The sequence below is a fragment of the Mesoplodon bidens genome, assembly GCF_964165515.1.
Source record: "Mesoplodon bidens genome assembly, chromosome: 3".
In the NCBI taxonomy this organism is placed as follows: Eukaryota; Metazoa; Chordata; class Mammalia; order Artiodactyla; family Ziphiidae; genus Mesoplodon; species Mesoplodon bidens.
In genome coordinates this window covers 92,963,971-92,979,281 of record NC_138178.1, presented here as the reverse complement: position 1 = coordinate 92,979,281, position 15,311 = coordinate 92,963,971, and the positions used below count along the sequence as shown (strand labels likewise).

General features: G+C 38.9%; 1 protein-coding gene across 6 annotated transcripts in view; it reads right to left on the bottom strand.

Annotated features, from left to right (window-relative positions):
• ZNF106 (zinc finger protein 106) overlaps positions 1 to 15,311 on the bottom strand; it is a gene marked incomplete at its 5' end in the record, with an annotated part of 62,340 nt that overhangs the window by 36,596 nt on the left and 10,433 nt on the right. For 4 of the 6 annotated variants that reach the window (XM_081229034.1, XM_081229035.1, XM_081229036.1 and 1 more), the window contains 2 exons: positions 5,849 to 5,910; positions 9,752 to 9,837. In XM_081229034.1, the coding sequence (XP_081085160.1) occupies positions 5,849 to 5,910; positions 9,752 to 9,837 (148 nt within the window). Of the gene's footprint in view, positions 1 to 5,848; positions 5,911 to 9,751; positions 9,838 to 11,355; positions 11,375 to 15,311 lie in introns of those variants that run through there. The other 2 variants (XM_081229033.1, XM_081229038.1) reach the window with 1 other exon arrangement.

The following is a 15,311-nucleotide window of genomic DNA, read 5'->3' as shown; positions in this document are numbered from 1 at the left end:
ATGTTTTTAGTCCACTTTTCTACCTCAAAGTTTATAGAACGCTAAACCATATATTGCAGTACCAGGGACATCATTCTAAAAGGTATTCTTGAATAAAATCCCTAATTTTATCCTTAGTTCCAAAATGCAGAGATTTTTTTTCTTTTTTTTTTTTGGCTGTGCCGCTTGGCATGCGGGATCTCAGTTCCCCAACCAGGGACAGAACCTGTGGCCCCTGCAGTGGAAGCACGGAGTCCTAACCACTGGACCACCAGGGAATTCCCACGGAGAATTTTTCATATGTCCAAACCATCAAAATCCCTCTTTAAAAGACATAATTGGAAGACCACACGGACTTTTTAAAATATTAAGGAATGTAGTATAAAGTAGACAGTAACTAACTCTGTTAAAAATAAATATCCATAATTATAAACCCACATATTTTGCAATTTCCAAAGCACAAATATATGTTGGACATGTATCAAGCACTCAAACACAGATTTTTAAAACATTTTTGCTTTCATTGCAAGAAAGAGTATTAACCATAATTCCAAAGTTACTTGATAGAAAAATACCTCGCGATCCTACCCAGAAGGGTATAGCAATAAGTGCAACATAAAAGTTAACACTAAAAACACAGATTTATCAAAACACAGAAATCCCTAACATTTTTCTTATAAATGAAATCTAGTTTTTGGTTTTTTTTAAAGATAAGCTTTACATGAAACTTCAAAAAGAGAAAAGAGAGAATCTACATTTATACTGGGAAAGAGCAGGACAGGTCAACCACATCTTGTGAAAATTCAAATGTTTGTGTGTCTGGAGTCAAGCATATTACAATATGCATTCAGGCTCCCAAATAGGGTGTTTGGGAAACCACATGTTCTTTAAAGCTAATAGCAAATTAAATAATATTTGAATGATGCTATTTTCCAATTTTTTATCAATAACCAGTTAAAATACTACTTTGTATAAATATATAAAGTAATTGTTGGGAAAAAAATACTGGTTTACTTCCTGACTAATAAAGGCAATAATTTTCCTCAGAGTGTTTTAACAGAGGGCCCAAATTAGCTTCATCCTGTTACCACACAATTTCCTCTCATGTGTGAAAGGCAAAGCCTTCAGATATTCTATCCATAAGCTCCTCTTTATTAAGCTTGCTCTAACTATACCACAACAGCTGGTTGATAAATTAAGGTTTGTGCCCTTTTAATAGCATCTATCTGTAGAAACTACTTACAGGCCATACATCTGAACAAGTACATCAGGAAAAAATAGGGAAATGTTCCAGATGTCTACAATCGTGAACTAAATAAGTTACTTCTCAATCAAGCTTGCATTCAAAACCTAAAAAAATGCTCTTTACATTTCTTAACCAGATCACAACCAAAAATTACAGTGATACTTAATATCAGAAAGCCAGTAATTAAACATGGAATCCAGAGGAAATAATCACAAACTGAGGATAGGAAGAAAAAACATAATGACTGATAACTATTTGTCCCTTTGGTACAAACTAGTGATGACTGTTTGTCATGGCAATAAATGTTCCAAGTCAGTAAATGATTTTTAAGATTGTGTTGTTTTTTATAGTTTTGCCAGCTGTTTTTCCTTGCTACCTGCTTGCCTTCCCCCTTATAATTTGTACTGGCCAGGAAACCATACCAAACCTTATAGCACTATATCTAAAATATGAGTAAATTAAGTACCAAAGTGCTCTCCTCTAAATAAAATGAGTTTGGGTGTTAACACTGACATTACTATTGTCATTTCAGAGGCTTCCAATGCTTATTCCTTAACTATCTGATTATGCTCCAAATAACTAAAAACAGTAGACAAAATCTCCATGGCACAATTATGTTGATAAGTGGGAGGAAAGGAGAAACAAATTACAGAACAATACATATATATGGCATGTGGTTCAGTTATGGTAGTAAGACAAAACAAAATGTGTGTATATATAAATATAAATCTATGTATACACACAGAAAAGAGGTTTGGATAGGATATACACTAAACTGTTGACTTTCCTCTAAGAGGGGAGTAGGAAGGGGGGGAGGGAGTGAAAGGACCTCTACGTTTTTTACTTTTTATGATTCTGCACTGACTATGAACATGAATCTTAAGTTATCAAAATTTGTTTTTTAAATGTTTTAATTAGCTAATTGGTGATCTTTGAATAAAATAAGGCATCAGTCTTAGAACAAAATGAGCTTCTCTCCTAACGACTAGATTTACTAACCTCATTTGCTTTGTTTGATTTTATAATACACTACAGGTCACTAAGAAGCCCAGAAAAAGGTGAATTCCAGAAAGAAGTATGTTGGAAATGGGATCAAATAATTAAGGTAATCCACATATAGGAAATCAAAGGTTGACTGTATTTCATGGGTTCCAATGATAATGAGTTAAAGATCATATATACTCAAGGTATTATAAGGGCTCTCCACATTAAATCTGAGTGAACGCCTCTTTTATACTGATGCTAAGACCTAACCTTCACACAGTAAAAGACTGAGACCATGGAAAAATTCCACTAATATGCTAAACAGATGCTGAAAGTTTAATAACATATAAATTTGCCCACACAACCTAAAACTATATTACTTAAAACTCAAATAATTCCAAATGACTTAGGTTGGCATCTTGATCAAAGCTTGCACAGTAAGTCCCCTACATACGAACGAGTTCCGTTCCGAGAGCGCATTCATAAGTCCAATTTGTTCGTAAGTCCAACAAAGTTAGCCTAGATACCCAACTAATACAATCAGCTATATAGTACTGTACTGTAATAGGTTTATAATACTTTTCACAAATAATAATACATAAAAAACACAAAAAATAATGAAAACATTTTTAACCTTACAGTATAGTACCTTGAAAAGCACAGTAGTACAGTATACCAGCTGGCATACAGGGGCTGGCACCGAGTGAACAGGCAAGAAGAGTTACTGACTGGAGGAGGGAGAGGAGGTGGGAGATGGTAGAGCTGAAGGATCGTCAGCAATAGGAGATGGAGGGCAAGCTGCAACTTGCGTTCACTCAGATTTAATGTGGAGAGCCCTTATAATACCTTGAATATATATGATCTTTAACTCATTATCATTGGAAACTATGAAATACCATCAACCTTTGATTCCCTATATGTGGATTACCTTAATTATTTGATCATCACACCTGACGTTGACGGCACAGGTTCTGGTTCCTTGCTGGATTGAATTCTATCTACCCTATTGAAAAAACGATCCAGTGATGTCTGGGTAGTAGCTCTTTTTTTCTTGTCATAGATAACACGGTAGCACTGGATTGCATTCTGAACGGCCGCTGCAGCCTTCATGTACCATTCTACGTTCAGGTCCTGTGCCTCAAAAACTAACAGTGCCTCCTCAAATAAAGAAAATCCCCTTGCCATTTCCTGCGTCATGAATCTCTTCAGTTCTTCAGTTACCTCTTCTTCCTCTTGTCTCTTTGTCCTTTCTCTGGGCCTCCAATTCCACCAGGTCTTCATTAGTCAGCTCCTCTTGTTGCACAGCAAAGAGTTCAATGAAGTTGTCCTCTTGCAGATCAAGCTCCAGCTTCTTGCTGAGGGTCACTAAGTTGCTGAAGACCTCTTTGGACTCATCCACCTTCTCAAATCCACGAAAATCGTGAACAAACTGCAGGCAAAGGTTCTTCCAAACCCCATTCATGGTGACAGCCGTAACCTCATGCCAAGCAAAGTCAATGTTTTTTATGGTCTTGTAGATGTTACAGTCCTTCCAAAATTGTCACAAGGTTGCTCTGGATTCGTCACTCACCTTTACCGCCTGACGAAAAGTGTCACATAAATAATATTTCTTGAAAGTTGCTACAACTCCCTGGTCTGTAGGTTGGATGAGCGACATATATTCGGTGGCAGATGCACTACTTTGACTTCGGGATGGAAGTTGTCCATGAATGGGGGTGGCCTGGAGCACTGTCAAGCAGCAAAAGAATGTTGAATGGGACGTCCTTCTCCAAGCAATATGTCTCTACCTCTGGGATAAAGTGGTGGAAAAACCAGTCCTGGAAAACGGCCCGTGTAACCCAGGCTTTGGGGTTACTCTTCCACACGACAGGAAGAGAGCCCTTGGCTATGTTTTTAAGGGCTCTTGGGTTCTCTGAATGATAAACTAAGAGAGGCTTCAGCTTCATAACACCAGAAGCATTGCCACCAAATAACAGAGTTAGCCTATGCTTTGCTGCTTTTCCTCCTTACTGATATAACTTTGGTCTGGCATCTTCTTCCAGTACAGTCCTGTCTCAACCACATTAAAAACCTACTTGGGTAAATACACACCATCATCAATAATTTCTCGAAGCATTTCAGGAAATTCCCGGGCAGCTACTGTATCTGCACTCGCTGCCTCACCACTTACTTTCACATTGTAAAGGCTGGCTCTAGCCTTGAACCGATGAAACCAGCCATGGGTTAACATTAAAAGACACGCCCTCTGATTCTTTCTTCTTCAAGTCTTCATAAAGGCTTTTAGCTTTCTCTTGAATCAACATTAGGCTGAGTGGGACTCAATGCTGATGCTGATCCTACATCCACACACTGAGAAGCTTCTCCATCTCCTCCATCACTTTTCCACACTTCTTTGCGGAGCACAGGCTCCGGATGCGCAGGCTCAGCGGCCATGGCTCACGGGCCCAGCTGCTCCGTGGCATGTGGGATCCTCCCAGACCAGGGCATGAACCCGTGTCCCCTGCATCGGCAGGCGGACTCTCAACCACTGCGCCACAAGGGAAGCCCTCATCCTTCTTCTTTAGAATCATGCTGATGGTTGAACAATTCATGTTATAAGAACAAGCGACATCTACCATCTTTTCGCCTCGCTCCACTCTCAATTATTTTCACTTTGTTTCCGTCGTTATCGCTTGGCGCTTCTTAGCAGTACCAGCTACCTCACTGCTGCTTTTAAGCTTGTTTCTGTACATCCTGGACTTGAAATAAAAATACTGTACTACTGTACTCTCTATAGTACTTTACAGTAAAGCACACAAAAGCACAACCACTTGCAGTGGATGCACGCACATGACAATGTACACTAGACACATGAACTAACTTATGTAATTGGACATGGGAACACACATTCCCATCTGTGAAAGTTCACAACTTGAAGGTTCATATGTAGGGGACTTACTATAACCATTATTCATGGACTAAGGTATAATTCATATTTCTGTTTCCCAAAGTTTCTCTGTTCCATACTGTCTCCAAACTTCCAATTCACACATGTCCAAAACATCAAAAGAGGAAACTTAGTTGGAAAAAAAGACACAGGATATACATACATGCTACATTTAATGTCTTAAAGGTACTTATTTGTTAGATTTTCTTTCCTTAAACATCTCAAGCTTTAATTCACAAAATAGCAGTCTTAGATACTCAAGGTTTATACATCTATTTTATTTACACTAATGAGATTCAGTGCTATTTAGGAGACTTTGGACTTTTCAGACTATTCCAGCAACAGTAAAGGTTTATGGCCTGCAATAATTTGAACAACTGCTGAGGCAATAATATGAAATGTCCTAGTTGCAAGGCTGCTGTGCAGGAATAAGAAAGCTTACTAATGAGAGAACTAGCTCATCCCCACCCACCTTTGTTGTAATCTATTTGCTAGAGCTGCTGTGAATTCTACACACTTGAGATGCACAAAGATTTATCCCTTTTGAAGGCAAAAAAAAAATCTACTTGTACTTGTTATTAATTCCAAAAGATAGTTCTGCGCCGTAAGACAACATTCATTTATGAAGGATTACTATAAAATAAGCTGACAAGCACCATCAGCCCTCAGATCCCCCCACATCCAGAAGTTTATGGAAGACAGCCGTCCCATACCTGCCCTTCAGGTTCTCAAGTTCCCTGTGATGCAACATGCTCCGCATGTGTTCGTCCATCTCCTTCAAAATTAAAGAAAGCAGGTTAAACTAAGGGGGATTGCTTTGGGGAAAAAAATTCCTCTGTCCTGTTCAATCAACGATTGGAGCTCAAGCTCCTTGTATCAAAGCTGTGTTTGTGGTTACCATTCTCAATTCAATATTGGAATCAGTTCCTTATTAAGTAACTCTTTAGCATGTTTTTTGGACATATTTCATTATTAAATAAAGCAGTAGTTAAGAAAGACCTATTTAAGTGGCTTTTCAAAAAGGTTTGAAAGTATATTGTATTTAGGAGGCAAAAGAGTAAATAATAAACAAATATGTTAAATTCTATCCCAATATAAGGAATTTACTTAAGTTTATTAAAAAAAAAAAAAAACAACTGCCTGAAATCACATAACTTCTCAACTACTTGGCTACTTTTCACCATACTCTCTTTCCCCACTCAACTGAGAGTTTCTCAAGAGTTAGTTACAACTCTTACCCATATCTTGGCCAGGGCCTGACATACAGTTACTAATATTTGTTGAATGAACAGATGGATACATCAATTCTATACAGAAGTTACAGATATAACAGAATTTTCCTATGGTAGGTCAAAAAATGCCTTGAACACAGCAGTTCAATCATGACTTCACCTTCACTGCCCACTCCCTTCCCCACACCAATTGATTTGTTTGGTTCCAATGAAAAGTTTGAAAATATACTAGATTCTCCCCTCCCTCCCATCCTTGGTGGGAAGGAAATAAAATCTGTAGAAAGAGTTTCCACTTATAAGTGCAAGCGTGACACACATGCACACACCCCTCAAAAAACTCAAAGTTGCAAATGTCTGTCTCTCTGTCACACAAAGTATATATAGCCAGTATGCCATAATAGAGAATGGCTGTTTACCAATATGATAAAAGGGTTACTATAATTGTTGAGTATTACTATTAACTGTGCCCTGTGCTAAATGCCTCAAACATTTTCTCACTTGAACCACCAAACACTGCTAAGGGAGGATTATTAACATCATAAGGACACAAGGATGCAGAGAAGCTAATTTGTTTATTCACCAAAGATTTATCAAGTGCTTCTTAGGTGCCAAGTACAGAGCTAGGCATTGAAGGGATAAGTGTGAAAATATCTAGTCTTGCCCTCTCAGAGTCACAGATTATCAAGTGGTGAAACTAGGACTCAAACTCTGGCAGATCCGACACCAAAGTCAACATTTCAAACACCATGTCACGTTGCAAACATCTAGTGCATTGAGTTTTTTTTATTATATACAATTCATTTGTCAAAGAGTACAACAACCTCTTCTTTAAGTTATCTACACACAGTGTGATACACAGTGTTATGACTCAAAACACTTCCTTTAAATGGCAATTTTACTGAAGATGACCACCATTTCTTTCCTACCTCTACAAATGCTTCATCCAGAAGGGACAGTTTTACATGTGACCCCTTCTACCTACAACTGATTGGCCATTAACCAGAATGAACCTTTATAGAGCAGAAAACTAAGTCGAGTTAGTGACAGGATACAGAATGAAAAAATCCATGAACAATATACGACACCTGCTCAAATCTCTATGCTTCCTGTTGTTCAGTTTTTGTTTCCTGTTGCTCAGTTTTTCCTTAGATTAGATTTAACATATGCCACATCTCCTTTTCTTGAGCTAAATTTAAGTGGGTCTGTTTCTTGCAATGAAACTATTCCTAACCAAAAGAGTATTCACTGAAATAGGTTACTCTCTCTGATGTAAAAACCAATTCTGTATTCTATTTGTTATAAAAAATGTTATCATTCAAAACTAGTTTTAATGTGATTTTTTTTTTTTTTTCCACATGGCTTGTGGGATCTTAGTTCCCTGACCAGAGATCAAAGTCGTGCCCCCTGCAGGGGAAGCACAGAGTCCTAACCACTGGACAGCAAGGGAATTCCCTTAATGTGACTTTTGATTGTTTAAAATACTTCAATAATCTGTTTCTAAATTTACAATGTGAAATCCTCTTCCATCCTGCTGTAAGGAATGAATGCAAATAATGAGACAACTGAGTTTTCAAATAGCTGAGAAAGATCCACAGGTACAGCTCCAAATGCATACCTGCAGAGTTACCAAGCTTCTATTTAGTCCCTTACATCAGTATTATGTTGTTAAAAGGAGGGGGAAGAAGGGAGAAAAATAGGATTTGGGGTTGAACAAATTTGGAAAACACTGAGTAACAGAAAAAAATTTTAATATTTTTTAATTCCAGGACTTCTCAGATTTTCATAAGTTAATAAGCCTTAGGATACTCAGGGATGTAATACACAGTCACCCTAGATTCTTTTCTCCTTCACAGTGTATTTGGAGAAACCAAGGTAATACTAGTTTGGGAAACTAGAGGAAAGCACATCAACATAAGTTGTTCATAGTCTGCCTAAAAATAAGTATCTGAGTTTATCCCTTTCAGTTAACCCATCCCGTTAATTTCTTACCCCTATCTTAACACTTAAATCACGCCATTCCCTTGCTTAAAAACCTATAGTTGACTGTCCCTAAGGCAGGAGTAAATAACCCCAGCCCTTATTTAACTTTGTTGTGACCCATGGAAAAGTATGAAGAGACGAAACATGTTTTAATCCAGAGTAGAAGAAATGCCAAAAGGACTTAAAGTAGCAAAATTATGAGATATAACAAGATAGGCCTGCTACTCCACGAAAATCTGACACCACACCTCTGAGTACCCATCTCATACCTTCTCAATTTCCCATCCCCCTCTAATCTGAAAGTAGCCTTATTGAAAATTCGAGTAAACCCTGGTCTAAATTTTTAAAATTGGAAGAGCAGTTCTTTTACTTTTGTAGAAGGCAGCAAGTATACTACTAAACATGATTTTAAAATCTCAGCTGATTTTTCCATAACTAACAGAAATCCTAAATGGGAAAAAAAAAATTCTTCACCCCAGCCTACTAGATGGATCACAATCAAACCCCTCAGTCTAGCACTCAACACTGTTTATTAACTATCTTCACTTAAATTACAATTTAAATTGTGGTCCCACTACTCCCAAGATGAAACTGTTCTAATCAGGTAAGCCTTCTTACCAACTCCTAGAACTGTTATACTCCATTCTACCGCTATACCTTTGTATGTATTTTTCTCCCATCTAAAATATCTCTTCTCCATTTCTTTTAAGCCATTTTACACCCAAACATCTTTCAAGGTTTACTCAGACTTCGCTGGTTAACCTCACTCATGATAATCTTCCCAGTTCTCTGAACTTCCAATGACAATCAAGAACATCTTAAAAACAGAGAAAAAATTCCTCAGTATTTAAGCTAGCAGCACTCTTGGAAAGCAAGAATAAATGGGGGAAAAAAAGAAAAGCAAAATGTGAGACAAACTGCAGTCAATTTCCATAAAGCAAAGGTAAATTCTTTTAGTTCTTAAAAATGTGTTTTTCTTTGAGCAACATCCCCACCTTGTGGACGTCTAAGGATATAGTCAGTACCATTGCTGCTGTGCTGCACTTTTCACAAGCATATGCAGAAAGAGAACTCCGCTACGTATCAGTGCTGTTACCTTAGTTAATCAGAAAGTTGTTATAATCTCAACCTGAATTTTAATGTCTTTTCTCTATAACTGGTTACTAACTGAATTTCTCTTTATCATACTGTTGAGTATCCTCAAATTCCAGGTAGAGGTTTAATAATATAGTTACTGGTTTTGTGAGGCAGTAATGAGAAAAAAACCAGTGAAATAAGACTAAGGTTTAGGAAAGAAGCATAAGTAAGATGTTAATGGCTTTTACCCATCTATAAATTCCATATGATGTCTCTGAAAAAATGATCAGTCATAAAAGCCTCAGATTCTCCCTCTTCTATTATTACCTTTTTTGAGCTGTACACAATGTGGCACAATATGCATTTTCGTTCTCGTGCCATAGTGACCAGATCTGAAGCACTCAACGTCATACCTGCAATGAGGAAGTAACATTTAGTAACCTTTTCTTCCCAGATGTCTTTTTAGATTCATCTTAACATAGCCCAAAATACAAATCCTGCAACTCCCTCACCTCCACCCTGCTCCCCCAGTCTTCCCATCTTGGTAAAGGAAAATTCCAAGTTTCCAGGTACCTAGGGCAAAAACTTTGGGAGTCATCCTTGATTCCTCTTTCTCACCCCATATCCACCCTCATCAGCAAATCCTGCCAGTCCCACCTTGGAGTACATCTGAAATCCAACCACCCCTCACTGCTTAGCATATCTACCATCTCACATGGCACCAGCCTACTGACCTGACTCCCTATTTCCACTCTTGTCTGTCCTCTCATGGTCTATTCTCAAATTAGCAACCAAAGATTCTCAGAACAGGATTCTTTTAAAATTTAAGTCCAATCATTTAACTCCTCTGCTCAGAATCTTCCAATAGAATCCCATCTCACTCATAGAAAATCCAAAGTCCTTTGTCACGGGCTACAAAATCTGTTTCTCTCTCATTCTCTGACTCCACGCCCTATCACTCTCCCTGTATTGCTCCATTCAAGTTACACTGTCCTCCTTGCTATTCCTTGATCACACCAGGGATTCTCCCACCTTAGGGTTTCTATATTTCCTGTTCTCTCTGCCTGGAATATTCTTCCTTAGGATGTACCTATGGCACAGCAGAGAGTTGACCCCACATCTCTTATTTCTGGTTTAAGAGCCTTTTCTCTGTGTTATGCTGACATTTAAAATATTTAAATAAATCCTTCAGACAAAAAAAATGTATTTATGGGTTTCATGGCTCACTCTCTCATGCTGCCTCATCAGGGAGGCCTTCCCTGACCCCCTATAAAATACTGTACTTCCTGCCCTCCATTTCTTCTATCCCGCTAATAACCTGCTTAATTTTTTACTTTTTAATAGTACTATGGTAGATTGTTTCCATAGATGGCCACATTATCTCCCACCCCACGTGCTCTTTTGCAGTGTGACGTTGTCACCACCACCCATCAAAAGGTATAGAGTCTATTTTCCCTCCCTGTGACCTGTTATGACGAATAAAATGCAATGCAAGTGACAATGCAATTTCTGAGGCCAGGCCTTAAAAACTTTGCAGCTTCTGCCTTTGCACACTTGGAACACTCCCTCTTAGAACCCAGCCACATGGAGAGGCCAAAGGGAAAAAAACTGAGGCCCCAGCTGAGCACCCAAACAACAGCCAGCACCACCTGACAGCCATGTTGGGCACTCCAGGCCCAGCTGCCAATGAGGCATCCCAAGTGGGACCAGTTAAAGAACCACGCAAATGAGCCTTTTTCAACCCACAGAATTGTAAGAAACAAAATAGCTGTTTTAAGCCAGTAAATACTGGGACAGCTTGTTAAACAGCAAGAAATATCTGAAACAAGCATCCTTTACTACCTAACATAGTATATATTTGTTATTCTTTGTTTCCCCAATTAAAAATTAAGCTTCGGGCTTCCCTGGTGGCACAGTGGTTGAGAGTCTACCTGCCGATGCAGGGGACATGGGTTCGTGCCCGGGTCCGGGAAGATCCCACATGCTGCAGAGCAGCTGGGCCTGTGAGCCATGGCCGCTGAGCCTGCGCGTCCGGAGACTGTGCTCCACAACTGGAGAGGCCACAACAGTAAGAGGCCCGCATACCGCAAAAAAAAAAAAAAAAAAAAAAAAATTAAGCTTCATTAGAACAGAGACTCTGTATATTTTGTTCACTAGTATAGGTCTAGCACTGAGAACAGTGTCTGGTATATTGTAGGCACTCCATAATTATTTGTTGAATTGTTCCAAATAGAACTATCTTAGGTTTTTAAATGTAAGACAGAGATAACTGGATAAATACTGAGGTTTGGGTTAAGACCAGAAGGGTCTCTATTCTACAATCCTCTAGCACTACCATACTTTCCTCCTGCATCCCTGCAAGGATGCCCTACCTGAGAATTTAATTCCACTCCCCAGGCAAAATTATTTTTCCTCCACACACACACCAGACTCTAATAGATTTATCTGCTTCCTTGCCTGGGCTTGTTCCTTATGGGACTTAAAACTGTGATGTAATGAAGTTATAAGCTGCCCTAATTTAATCTTTAACCCTTAAACAACATGGTGGAAAAACCAATGAGAAAGAAGCCTAAGGTTCTCTACCTCTCTTGTCACTCAGTTTCCTTGCTATTGCAACCCACTCCATACCACTACTAAATGTCTGAAATAATTCTATTCAATAACAAATTACAAAGCACCAAAACAAGACTGTGGGTAAAATTTTGACCATTTGAGAAAGCTGAATGTTAACTAGTTAATAAAACAAAGAAATATACCTTTATGGATAGGTATAGTATTATTTATGCTTCTAGTATTACTAATCCTAAATCTCAAAATTAACACAAACCACTCTGGTGCTAAGTGTCAAAGCACAATTATTCTTTTAATTCCCTTATCTCTTAACATTAACTTTAACTACTATTTGCAAGCAGTATTTTGTTATTTCATTCAGCAAGCATCGTTCTAAGAGTTGCAAAATCAGTGATAAAGATGATATATCCAGAAATGTTTTTAATACTGCTTCAAATTCTTACCCATTAAAGCAAAACAGGAACAAAAAACTTGGAAGCAATGAAGTCAATGAAAAAGTGACACTTCCTGGCACAAGCAACAGCAGTTGCTGTGGGGTTTTTATATATTTACTCAATTGAAAACTAAGCACTAAAATACCAACTGTGTTTCTATTTAATAAAGCCATCAACTCGTAGTAAATGGATAAAGAAAGTCATTATAATAAAAATACTCTCTATCAACCTTTTTTTTTTTTTTTTGTGGTACGCAGGCCTCTCACTGTTGTGACCTCTCCCGTTGTGGAGCACAGGCTCCGGACGCGCAGGCTTGGAGGCCATGGCTCACGGGCCCAGCCGCTGCGCGGCATGTGGCATCTTCCCAGACCGGGGCAGGAACCCGTGTCCCCTGCATCGGCAGGCGGACTCTCAACCACTGCGCCACCAGGGAAGCCCTCTATCAACCTTTTAACCAAAGGCTCCCTCTTTTTATTTATTTTTTCTTTTCACGAGCTCCATGTTTCTAATCTGCATATATTAAGTTTCATTTCTGTAAAAATTTTCACTTTCATAAAAAATCAAAAAGTGTAAACTGCTAGCAAAGTATTTAATCAAGAAAGACCTAGTATTTAAAAATACTGAGTTGATATGATTACAGTTAAAGACGAACTTTAATTTGTACATCCTTAAACTGGGTAAAAATATAATTTCCATTAAGCTTTCTGAAATACTGAAATTAGCTCACAGCCTTCTTTAAAGGTCTTAACAACGATTAGAAGTCAAGGAAATAGAAACCATCCAACTTTGCAACCTCAAAATGCTTGAGAGGTTACATTATACAAGTCAAGTAAGTCAGTTCAACTACTGCTGTCCTCACTTTAACCACCTTACATTTTCCCCCATATCACTTAAATATACCCATTATGATATCTTTCAAATTTTCCCCAAATAACTGTGAGAAATATCTGTGATATTTCTTAGTCATAAGTCTAAAAAATCCTACAATAAGTACCTTTTCTCAATATCTTAATTACTATCCTATTAATACAATTATCATTCTCCTAGGCAAAACCATATTACTGATTCTTTTCTTTCAGATTCTCATATTTAGTCACCAGGTCCTGACAGATTTCAATTTTTAAATTGTTATTTATGTTTGCTGTACAGTAGAAATTAATGTAACATTGTAAATCAACTGTAATTCAATAAAATAAAAAAATTTTTTTAAAGAGGAAAAAAATTATTATTTACTCTTCAGTGTGATAAACCTGCATGACCTTATATGTATTCTTCTCCCTTCACCCAACTGCTATACTCACTAATGTTTCCTGCCTTGACTCCTGCTCCCAATAAATGAACAAGTTCTAAATCCAATCAGTACATCAGAATCACCCACACAGCTTACTAATAAAAAGAAATACAGTTGTGTGGGCAGAGTAGAACTATGGCATTAGTCTCCAGACACCCCATTCTGTACTTCATCATGCTCTGAAGGCTGTTTGATGGTAGGTATGTCTGGTCTCACTGACCTTACCATGAGGAAGGGATCTGTCTTTTCATATACCTATAACACTGGTTACAATAAGCACATAGTACTTAAGATATCTGAACTCTGACATAATTAAAACCAATTGAGACTCTATAATGATAATATACTGTAGAACACTGAAGAAAACAAGCGTAATTATTGGTTTGTTGGGGTGGGGGAAGTGGTACTCAGATTAGTATCCCTTTTCTGAATTCCACAGGTAACTTGTCCACCTTAATCCTGACAAAAAACTAATGGATTTCTGGTGAGCAAGACAGGGCAACAGAGAGACAGGGTTCAGTGATACAAAAAGTTTTTGTCACTACCCCTAGGTTGCCCAGGTTATGGAAACAAAGATATGACTGGCACTTCTGAAAAGTCCTCACTTTGCTGAGTGGGACTCCCCAGAAAGTTTCAAGGCTCCTAGCTAAGGAAGGAGTTTTAGTAAGCTGACAACAAAGGTCAAGAAGTATTTGGGGGCATATGAACCTGTACCCACAACTTTCAAACGCTTATTCTGGGTACCTGTCCTATTTACTAGTTCTAAATTCTGGCTGGCTCTTGTTTCCCAAGGCAAGTGATTGGTGGTTTCCTGCATCCATCCACTATCTCTGATGGAGCATAAGTTCGTAAGCATTTTACTCACTAGCATTCCTACTTTTTATGTTATCTGCCCTAACATAACACTCACCAGGATCATATATGTATGTGTATACACACACGTGCGTGCACACACACACCACTCTTTTTTTTTTTTTTTTTTTTTTTTTTTGTGGTACGCGGGCTTCTCACTGTTGTGGCCTCTCCCATTGCGGAGCACAGGCTCCGGACGCGCAGGCTCAGCGGCCATGGCTCACGGGCCCAGCCGCTCCGCGGCACGTGGGATCTTCCCGGACCGGGGCACGAACCCGTGTCCCCTGCATCGGCAGGCAGACTCTCAACCACTGCGCCACCTGGGAAGCCCCACACACCCACCTCTTTATTCTTTATTAGTAAGCACAGGGCTAAAACAAAGACAGGAAGTTAAGGCTGTGACTCAGGAAAAGGGATCAAAAGTCAAGCATCCAGGGCTTCCCGGGTGGCGCAGTGGTTGAGAGTCCGCCTGCTGATGCAGGGGACACGGGTTTGTGCCCCGGTCCGGGAAGATCCCACGTGCCGCGGAGCGGCTGGGCCCGTGAGCCATGGCCGCTGAGCCTGCGCGTCCGGAGCCTGTGCTCCGCAACGGGAGAGGCCACAACAGTGAGAGGCCCTTGTACTGCAAAAAAACAAAAACAAAACAAACAACAAACAAAAAAGTTGGCATTCCTGTATTCAACATATCATTTATATATATTTTCAAGCAACCCCAAAGATCCACATAGTAATGTAAAAT